This window comes from Echinococcus granulosus (assembly GCF_000524195.1).
Source record: "Echinococcus granulosus chromosome Unknown EG_S00149, whole genome shotgun sequence".
Taxonomy (NCBI): domain Eukaryota; kingdom Metazoa; phylum Platyhelminthes; class Cestoda; order Cyclophyllidea; family Taeniidae; genus Echinococcus; species Echinococcus granulosus.
In genome coordinates this window covers 111,124-122,583 of record NW_020170529.1, presented here as the reverse complement: position 1 = coordinate 122,583, position 11,460 = coordinate 111,124, and the positions used below count along the sequence as shown (strand labels likewise).

General features: G+C 39.2%; 1 protein-coding gene across 1 annotated transcript; it reads right to left on the bottom strand. All coding sequences in view use genetic code 11, as the record gives it.

Moving 5' to 3' along the window:
- Nucleotides 1-2,769: 2,769 nt before the first annotated feature.
- On the bottom strand, nt 2,770-9,159 carry EGR_09479 (hypothetical protein; the record flags this gene model as incomplete). The annotated part of the gene is made up of 5 exons (XM_024498728.1): nt 2,770-2,849; nt 3,451-3,647; nt 6,524-6,620; nt 7,205-7,278; nt 8,975-9,159. 5 exons carry the CDS (start codon nt 9,157-9,159, stop codon nt 2,770-2,772), a joined length of 633 nt encoding a protein of 210 aa, XP_024346867.1.
- Nucleotides 9,160-11,460: the final 2,301 nt, after the last annotated feature.

The window sequence follows — 11,460 nt, the reverse complement described above, 5'->3', positions numbered from 1 at the left end:
TTTCCAATACGGTAACAGACCAGAGCGCCAGCCCTGTGTTTGGCTGGCCACAATCACCATTCAGCAGTTGAACGGAAACGTTGTTTACAGCTAAACACGCGTTTGATTTCATGATACCTCCTGCTCCACTACAGTGCATCCAAATGGTCAGTGTGCTCGTTTGATAGCCACCTCACACTAAGTGTTATCGGTATTGTCACAAGTTAGCTTAGCACGTAGCTGCAACACCAAACCCATTCACCTGTTTTCGTGCTTAGATTTCTTGGTGCACAAATGGAATGCAAGCGAAACTCAATTATTGTTAGTTCACTAGAATGATATAAAAAAGGAAATTAGTCTTAAAATGGTACTTTGGATTATTTCCCTTTAGGTGTTGTTTAAAGCATGGGTATTCCAAACTCAGGATCTGCATCAATTTCCGTGGATATCCTAGAAGTCGCAAAAGTTATCAATGTAATTTACTTCCTTTGTCTCAGTGAGGCAGGATCAAGTCCTACCTGAATATTGATCATGCTTTAGAGCGTAATCATCAGCGAATTGCAACCCTACGGAAATGCATAGGGCAGTGCCTTAGGTGATGCCGAATTCTAGCTGTTCGGCTTAGTTTTGGTGTTTCCCTCCCACTGCGTAACTAAGCATAGCCGTAATGACGATTTGTGCGCTCTGGGGATAATGCAGCTAACGACGCATTTAAGTAAACCGCGAATATTGAAAGTGGAATGTAGCATCAATCAACTCAAGCCCATAACAAATGATTTGCACTGCTTCATGGCTCTGACATCAATTTTTAAACAGATGTCACAGGTCTATTTCATAAAAATAGAATGCATGTTGGGAATCAAAGAATAGAGTAGGGAATCACCAAAAAGGGTACATAAGCCTTGGCACTTTTATTTTAGGCTTTCTCATTCGCAGTATTATTTCGCTATTACTATGGGGAATGTAGTATAGAAGGTAATTGGGTCTTCTGATCAGAGTGCTAGCTTATCTCAACAACCGGATTTTGCAAATATATCTAAGTAAGGATATGAATAAGAAGACTCACGTGAGTCTTTGATATTTATTTATCAAAAAATGCAATTTCTGATTAGTAATGTCCAATTGTTTGGACACTTTGACATTTATGTAGGTGGTATGCTCTTTGATAATAGTCCCAAGTTCATGGTGACTTGTGAATTCCTCAGCATACCTCAAGAGATGTTGCTGATGTCGTTACTTGTATCCTCTTTCGTTGTAATATGTTTTAAGTGCTTTTGGACTGCCATTACTGCAAACAGAACCCAACAAGTAAGAACCCCTAGTGTCATCCTCAAATTTGCAAATCTTTTCTCCCAAGTCTTTCAGATAATGCAGATAAACTGACTTGATGAAACAGTGAATGCAATTTAACCAGACTTCATTAGCTTTCTATTTGCTTAATTGTGCATATAAACTTGGAGGCGTGTGAATTGATCTGGTTTACTGCATTATCCGCGTGGAGTTGGAGTCATGTGTGAAACCACCACTAGTCTTCATGGATGATTTTACACCCTTTGTCTAGACCCTTGATCGATGTGCAGTGACCGTTTGAATGCACTGCCGTAGAGCATGAGGTAGCATGAACACAAATGCACGTTTAGCCGCGATTATTGTTGCCTTTTCAATCTTTTGAACGGCGATTGAGGATTAATAAACACAGGAACAGTGTTTTGACTCCTCATCCACAAATACTCACTCATCCAATGATATCATATATGGTTTTAATCCCACTTCGAGTGGTGTTTTATAGCAGGCGTAGTCTCCATGTTAATCGGCTATTTTTGTGGCTTGCAAATTTCCATACAAGTGTTCTCAGGCACATACCAAAACATTTACTTTGCCCTGTGACTCAACGTAAGCCTTGATGTTGATAATCAGGCCTGAGCATAAAAATGGCTAGTAGGAATTATTATTTTGTTGCTGCTGAAATTAATTCAGTCACGAATGGTCTGAATCTTCCGAGCAGGGAAGCAGCGCAGATTTGTGTCAGTTAAAGAGTATGGAAGGGAAAAGCTCTGCTAGTACTCTTTATTTCCTTATCATGCATGCAACTTCAAATTTTAAACAAAGCGTTATTTGTGTTGGTGGCCTGCTTTTTTAATATGGGTGAAATCTTACTAAACCTTTTATGGAAATTTGCAAAGTAAAAGCCGTGATGAGCACCAACATTCCCTAAATGAGTGAGTTGGATATTATGTTGCCTCCTTGGCATCCTTCAGGAAACATGTTTCAAGCCTAACTAGAAGGGTCTCAAAACCGAACACTAACAGGCGTAGCCCATTTGGTCCAAAAGGGACTCATTTTTATATTTTCATCTTCGCAGTGCTTTACTGAAGTACGTCTACTACTGCTGTTTCTACGCGTTAGGATGACTGCCATCGTCAAAGAATATGTCGGCAGAGTCACAACGCAAAGCAAATATTTTGGTATGTGATTGAGTCCGTTAGTGGCATATTTTAAACTCAATGTTTACGGCTGAACAAAAGGTGCTTGTTTCTACTTTTAGTTCGCGTTGTTTATGGCAACCACCAATGAGAACAAAGTGCCATCACAGCTGAGACTGGTTAAACAGTGGCAGGAAAAAACCAAAGAAATGTGTTTAAACTGAGGAATTTAGTCAGCACCCAGATCCCGCAATTGTTTTCCTTCACGTGTATATCTCTCGTTTTAATGACTTCTCAAAATCTCAGCTTCTGCAATGCAATTAAACGTTGTAACTGTGAATAAAGAGAAGAAGTTGTCCACCCTATTTTAAATTATGCACAACTGTACACCAATGACGATAATGCTTAAAACAAAAACATCTACATCAGAAATCAAGTTTCTTTTTTCTAAAAGAACATTTTGTACATTAATTATCTACTCGAGTGATTTTACATCTTACATCTGCTTGCATCACCTAGTGACAGCGTTAACCTCTAGGTTGTTGAATGTTACTGGTGAGGTTATTTATCTGCTTGTTGCATGCTAAAATTACTGTAATATAACCAAGTTTCTAAACGGACCAACGAACGCCAGTAAGAGTATTTTCCTCATTATTCCCAAATAGCTACTACGCCACCGAGGCAAAGAACTATGGCTTTCCACGGTTCAGTAGGCTTGTCATTAACTGCCATACAATGCGTGAATTACAAATGTATTACACTTAGTGAAATCTAGCGGAGTGTATCACCCCTCTATTGTTTTCAGTAGAAAGATCGACTTGTCAGGTTGTAACAGCGACTATTTTATAAATGTTTCATTCCACAGTCTAAAAAAGAGGCGATATGGAGGCAAAACGTGTTTTGCATCACTCTATAATATCACGTAACACATAAGAATGAAGGTGAGGTGTGTTACAAGAGATGGTTTTAGAAACTAGTTTTTAAAACTGCCTTTTGCTTAGTAACCCCTCTTCCGCTTATCAGGGTGGTTAAAAATGTGCTGAACTACTGTTCTTCTGCACAAAATGGTAAGGCACCTCTGCTAAGAGAGTGAAATGATGATCTTCAATGTGAGATGTTGCACGTTGATACGGGAGAATGCAAAAGCATGGTTTTACAAAGCAATCCGGGAAGTAAAATATACATTGTGATGCAAGGGTCCCTTCCAGCAGACCACACCCCGTAAAAACAGATGGTGTGAGCCCACTAAAAATCATTAAAGAAATACACAGAGTATCGGTTTCAACGCGGTTCTTGTATGCGAGGTGTTGCTTGCTTCCTCTCACAAATTCACAAATTAAGAGATGACGTTATCAAAAAAGGCGAATGGGCAGCTGTGGCAGAAATGTTCGATTATACTTCTAAAAGAATGAGATGGTCTTAGTGTCCCAGACTCATTGGCACAAACAGTGCCCTGAGAGTAACACTAGCATCCAGACTATGTAGGAGAAAAGAAAATGCTGAGTTAATCGGGTAGAAGATTCTGATGGCCTTTGCTTGCCTTAGAAGTACTTGATTTCTGCCAAAAATGCGTTGCTTGCAGTGCTTACAAAAGGCCTCACTTCATGGCGATTGCACCGCTTCCAGGAGAAAGGGTAGGTATCGACACCATAAATCCTGTCCCACCTACCAAGAGGCCAAAACTGTCTATTCTATTTGTGGCAGACTATTTCATGAATGTAGCTGAGACCACTAATGGAGACACGAGACGCAGAAACAGACACTTGGGTTTTTTGATTAGCTGAATTAGTTAACACGGAGTTTCTGAAACGGTGCACAGTGGTAAAATGAACCTATCCTATTCTGAGTAGACTTGTGAAAGTTTTACAATAAGGATACACAACTGAAAGGCTGGAATTGAGCTTCGGTTGGTACCGCCTTGCGTACATTATGGGTTACAGTCATCTCATTAATAAGCTTATCATCGCTCAAAATACTCGCAGGTGGTGATTTGAGAGCACCAACCCATATTTTCTTGCCTAAATGCAGAAGTGGCAACCTACAAAGCTCTAGAGTACGTACAACGACTCCAGTAAGGGGATGAGACAAACCTTCACCATCGCGCGGAGACACTTCCCACTGTCATACCTCTTGTTGAAAAGATATCCTAACAAACGCAGTCAAAATAACCGCCTTTGAGAAGGAAACCTAGTACAGCCACACATGCCTATCTCGCCACCCATATTACGTTACAACTTTAACATCATTCATGAAGCAAAGATGAACATGGAATAATGAAGTTCATCTCCTCAATAATCTATCTGGCCTGCTAGACACAACTCTGTATTCAACCAATCACCGTTCATCACAAAAATGGGTCTGTACATAGGTACACCTATGTACACGTACTAACGGAGAAATGATCACAGCAAATGGCATATGCAAAGACCAGACATTAGGGGAGCACTAGAGATGGTGCAGCAAGAGACGGGGCGACAAATATACTACACACATGTTTGAATGCATCTTTTAGGAGGGAACGGTCAGTAAACACGAATCTCATTCTGGAAATGAGGTCCAATACATCTGAGGGGAAGTGTACTCTGAACACTTATGACTCTGATCTCCGTGCCCGAATTACAACGCTGCCATTTATGAATCCACTTATTTAATCAGCTTAACCATTTCTAATAAATGAAGGTTGAGGCGAAAGGGGTAAATGTTAATCCTATTGAAATTAACGACCGCATATAACACACGGAGAACATACTGGCGTAATTCAACTTTGATCACGATCTCGTTATCTTTTAAATTTTCGAACATTACATTTAGTACTTAAGCGTTCAATGAAATCTACGTAGAGGCAGAATATGAGGTATCTAAAATTCCAGCATTTCAGAAACTGCAAATCGCCACACTGCCAGTTGTCAGAAAAGATCACAGGTCCGTAGTTCTGTAGTTTTACGGAGAACAGCGGCCTGCTGCACCCGAGTGTGAGTACGAGCACAATCTCTTTGAACGTGATCACTCTTGCTAGTGGATGCCTCTGCATCCGATTTTGCGACCAAGGAGATGATCTAGGACTGCTACCAATACGTCTGATAGGTTAGCAATCACAACAAACTCAGTTTCCATACACTCGTAGTGCAGTTGGATGAGCGTTTTCATCTAAACAAAGTAGTCAGGCAAAAAGCAAACTTTTCATCCTTCTGTTACTATCGGTTGTAGGCACTCTTTTATGACATACCATTCCTAGCACTGACACTTTACAAAATGTGTTTCGAGCTACTTGGTAATAGTGTTTGTCCAAATCCCCTCAAATATACCCTTCCTCACGATTCCGCTTTGCTTACAGAAACGTGCTAATTCGCAGTCATTTAAGCTCATATTTTGATGTGGTTAGACAAACGCATTTGTTAAACACGATTATATTCGTCGAGTAGGGAGGGTGACATATTGACGTCTTTCGCAACTTTGATAAGATACCTGATTAATCTTGCAAACAGTAGAGATACTTGGTCTAAAATGCTCCATGCACGCAAGTAGTATCCCTATTACACCACTTATATGTAGTTGAGGAGTGTTATTTTTTAGGCGAATCTGCTCTTCCTTTTACTTTATTGCCTTCTTAGTGATGTGGATGGTGTTAAAGGTGGCGATGGAGTGTGAATGTCAAATAGACAGCGCCATGGAGAAATGACGGCTGATCATTTTGTTAATTAAGTCATCATTGGTAACTAGCCTCTGGTCTTTGCTTGCATCATTGTGTGTACTGAATACTTCTTTGACTAGATGCACAGACGCAAATGTCACTCCTATAGGTGATAGTCTCCTATCGCTTTAAGTAGGTATTGCTACTGTGCCCCTGGGCTGTCTTCGTCGTTCGTCATGCACCATGTTATGGTTCCACCAAAGGTGTTGTATTCGCAGAAGGCTAAATATTACTTTATTTACTTAAGGGATTAACAAAGGTGTAAATAATTACCGCAACCTAATGCGCATTCTAGTGTGATTTCACTTAAGTTTTTACCGGCTACTGTGACTAAAACTTGTCTCAACCACAGGGTAACATTCACCCCATTACTATTCCTTCACCAAAATATGTGTACCCACCTGGTTTAGGATGTTCATTTGGCATTTACCTTTGCGCAATTGATGTATCACTAGAACTATAAGAATTGGAAGATTCTGCGTACTCTCTCTTCCATTGTTTTGCTCCACGAATTCTCCATCTATCCCCTTGTACCAATCAAGCTATAAAGACCTGGATCCTAGTCTAGAATAGTATCTTAATAGTAATACCACAAAAAGCAGCGTTTAGTTTAATGAGATGGTCGCAAATATGTTGAGTTGATACAACCTCAAATATTCTCATTGTGGTGGTGATCATTGTCTCACGGAAACTTGCCAGTCAGCTAGCAAGTGCTCTCCATGATGGTAAGGGAGGATCCATTAACTTGGATTCTTTTCCTTCACCTAGGTCTCCCAACTTGGGCCCAAGGCATGACAAATAGTTTTCTAAATGAGACCATTTTTAGTTTTTGGAAATAGAGAAACAAATTAGAACTGTTTTTCGTGCCATGTCCAAATTCAAGCTATATACAAACTTAGACAACAGATGTCTTTCTCACTGACAAGTTTCCTTCCTTTCCTTGAAAGCAATTCAAACGCGGAGGTAAAGCTAAGAAGACGGCTTTTTGTCAAAGCACTGCTTGCGATGACACTACAGTATGCCGTGTTCATGCGTTGATGCACTGTACATTGAGGAGCACGGATTTTCCGCGCCACATTACAGGCCATCCGACGTCATCGCCTTTAGTTACATTTGCGCGCACCATCAAGTAAACCCAGGGATGAAATAATGTAAAACAATTTTAAATCTGCAAATGTGCTTAGACTGATATTCAAAAAAAATCATAAAAAGTGAGGACTTCTCGTAAGTAAATGAGCCTACGTCAGTATTTTAGTGAATCCTAGTATTTTTAGCCAGAAAAAAAGCAAGCGAATTCAAAAAATTGCCGTCCTCCGTAAAATTGAAATAATGTTTTTCCAAAGAGGAATTAATGAAAGACTGCTGTCGATATCCTTAATTCAGGCTTATTGTCACCACAAGCGTATACTTGTACACAATTCAACATGCAGTAGAACGCCAGAGTTGCAATGTTTAATGTTCCCACTTTTAAAACCATTGCAAAGATAAATCCGATTTATGCATAAGAATCCAAACAGTATGGGTTGATCTATGCAGTGCTTCCCTTTTTCGTCCTTTTCGACTCAACTCTGAGGCCTTTTTTCTCCTACAACGTAGCCAAGCGTAGCCGCAGTCGCACCTGTGGGCTCTAAGAACTCTCGCAACTGACGAAATCTAGAAATAGAGACAGGCATATTTGGGCTATTTACTAACATAGAAACCGAAATATAACATCAATCAAGGTAATCATACACCAAAACGCTAAACTTCACTCCAACACGTGAATTCTGGTGCAGAAGTTGTAAAATAAAGAGATTTTTAACTTCCAGTCCAGCGGGGCTTTTTCTTTAGTGTTTGATTTGCTCCCTATTAAGTAAGCCCTGAACAACGAGTTTCCAGAAAAATGCTGAATTCATTTATTTCAAAGGTGTTGCCATAAACCAAGGTATGCATATTGTGGATCTCTATAAAAGGCACAATAAATTTACAATCATATTCAAAAAGTAATCAGTATACACAAATTACGATGCGTTTGCAAATTTGACCACGTTAATTGGGCATTCCGTTAATGATAGAGAAATGTAAAGAACTCACATAGATTTTTGTTTCAATTTTCTTGAGCTGACCCAAACATAGCCTCTGGCTGTTAGGATAGTGATGAGAGAATGATCAGATGATCCGGATCCATTTGCCACCGCTTTCATTGAATCAGTGACAAAAGAGTACTTTAGGTAAAAAATACCCTAAATTCTTACTCATTGGGCTTTAATACACCTTCGCACATGATTTGCTCTGTCCAAATGAAAGCGATTTCTTTGTTTTCCATCACAGCTAAACATGACTGTGACGTGGCAGTAAAGAACCTCAGAGTTGACTCGAAAAGTGCAACAATTAAGGATTAACCCTATATTGCAAATGCTGGTAAGGGAATTTACAAGCCACAAAACTCGAGCGAAGTGGAGATTGCGCTCACTGTCGACCTCCGTTCAAAGCGTTATCAAATCACCTGTGGTACAATTTACTTATATGGAGATGTGTGATGGATGCATGAGCATTCGTTGATGAGACCAGGTCAGAATGCTGATTCTGTATTCAATTGCCTACGATCTACTTTCGGGTGACCGGAAAGGCAACATTGATTAGGGTTACGTTTGCATTTGTACTCATGCAACCTTCTGCTTCACAAGATTGTATCCAAACAGTTAGTGTGCATGTTTTATGTCCATCACACACAGACGTAGGATCCACATTCATTTACGAAGAAGAAAGATGGCTGTAAAGGTGGCCACACCACCATATAATTAACGCCGTATGGTAGCACAACTCCATTCCAGTGCTTCTTGTGGTTGATAGCATACGGAACTAATGGATAGCTAATAAAATGCAGTTAAAGTGTATTCACCATTGAATTAAGTCAGTCACTTCATCTCGTTTAAATAATGTGAGGAAAATGAACTGAATGTTTAAGGATGATGCTATGGATTCTCCCTGTATAGGCATGGTGAATGGAAACAGCTCTTCAAGTATACGTAAAGGATAAAATACAATGAAGGAGGACAAAATAACAAAAACTAGAGCTTTTGCCATGCCACTGGAACATAAGTATCTATATGGCTAGATTAAGCCTTGATAGAATGACTTGGTAATTCCTCTTGAAACTCCTATCGCAATTAAAGTTACGCTTGGGTAAAAACGGACTGGCTTAAAGTTTAAATAATCTAACTTAATTCGACAAGGGGAATAGTAAAATGCCTATGAGTATAAATGTAAGTAGATTCAAGTATTTATTAGAAGGGTTTTAAAGGTTCCAACATTACTTGACAACTTGAAAATTTGATTCATAATTTGTCTAAGCGCAAAGTCTAATGGGTCATACTAAAAATATAGAAAATGTCTGTCTAGTTTGATGCTTCCTTATGCGTCTTTTTTTCGGTATTGAAGGTTGTTCTCGAAGGCACCCGCACTCTTTTTGCGCTGAGTGGTACCACACCATCAGAAAACAGCAAGAGTAGCCGACATGTTAAAATGATACGTTCTGATAGAAATTAATGCCAAATAATCTATGATTGCTAAATTCGGGAGAATTAATACAATTATTTTACCCTACCTTGATATCCCAATTTCTTCTTTTTCGTAGAGTGAAGTACTACTTGGTTTTGTGAGTAGCAACAATGATGCTCTAACGTAACATTTGCATAAGGATAATGGAAAGGGTTTAGTAAGTCAGTCTGCTAGCGGATTCCGCAGTCATTTTTAAATAGAGAGGCATGATAAGACAAATCGTAGAATAGCTGCCACGAAAATGGCCTTTGTTAAAAGTTGCGCACAACTGCAGAAAGTATACCTCAATGTTAGATCCAGATAAAGGTTGATCCTTTCAATCACTAGTTGGGGTACTGCCTTCCGGAAGTGGAATTACCTTGTCAGTACATTTGTAGAATGGGGCAATTTCGATGACATCCACGAATCATCTCAACTTGATTAGAACCTAAAACATGAGCTAACTTTCTTGCATAGTTTTATTCGTTCTCCCTCAAAATCATCTGAAAATTGTAATACTTATTTGCGATAAGGAATAAAATGTAATTAGTCACTAAACCCTATAATACATGGTGGATTAGAGAAAGAAAAGGAAAAATTGCAGATTGTGTAATTTACCAGTTAAAATGTTTCACTTTAATTTCGTATTTTCTTTTTTATCCCCATTTTCGAAACAGTCAAGTCTGGAAAATAGTTCGGGGGGAGTTACCTTGCACTGCTTACCATTAAAAGTCCCTGCATTATCAAAGTGTTAAAAGACGATAAGGGTTTTACTCCTCCTTGAGAATCGGCGCCACCCACTCAACCAAGCAGTCAGTATATTCTGGCCGACTGTCAGCTAAAAGACGGCCGATAATGGGATTAACTCTAAGCTAAATCCAAAAAACAAAAAGCTTCCTCTAGTTTGAAACGAAATGGTCTGCTGCGCAATAGTGTCGGTGTCGAAAAAGGGTGGCTGAGAATGGAGAACAAACTGCTTTTGAAGTTATGTTAACGCAGAGACTAGTGGCTTTAAAATAAAAAAAATAAAAAATTTAGGAGGGGGCTTTTAATAGTCTAAATCTCAATATAAGTAAAGTCGCAAATGGTTTTGAAATGTCTTTCAATTTTCACCCTTCCTCAAAAGTTATACCTAAGTCGTTGGCAGTATCAAGGGCACTTTTCAAGGTCAACGCTCCCACTTAATGAAACAAATGTTGCACTAACCCTGGAGCCAAAGTAGAAGAATGCCTTTTTTGTGTTATGTACCGTTCATAAGAAGTGCCATTTGTGTGACAACTTATTTAAGATCACTGAGTCGACGCCAAATCAACTAGCAAACCGAATGATTAATGCGATCCCATTAATCGCACGCCAAAGTTGCTTGAGAGCATCACCATTCCCACTGGTAAAACCTAGTAATACTTTTTTTAAGGGAAAGGGGGAAATGGAACATCAATATCGGTAACCTAACTAAACCCAACACGTTCCTAATGGTATTGGACTCTGCTCACCTTTTTCCCTTTAGCTTCTAGGTTTTAATCCATTCTAGTTAAGCTAGATTCTTTTGACTTACTGTAGTCCAACTGTATCACAGGAGGACATAAATTGGAAGGATTGAGAAGAAAAAATAAGGCATTCCATTGTCATGTAAATCAACTGAAATGGAGCATTTGCTGCAGTGCCATTAAAAAGTTGTTCTTGTTAAGGTTACTTTGTGCCCTTTCCTTGCAATATCCGTTTAAAGTGCGTTGGGACCGCATTTCGTAAATTTTTACAAATAGGGTATAATTTTACATACTTCAAAACAGAAAGCTATGACAGGGTGTCCATGACAAATTATTTTAACCGGCTACTTACAATATAGAT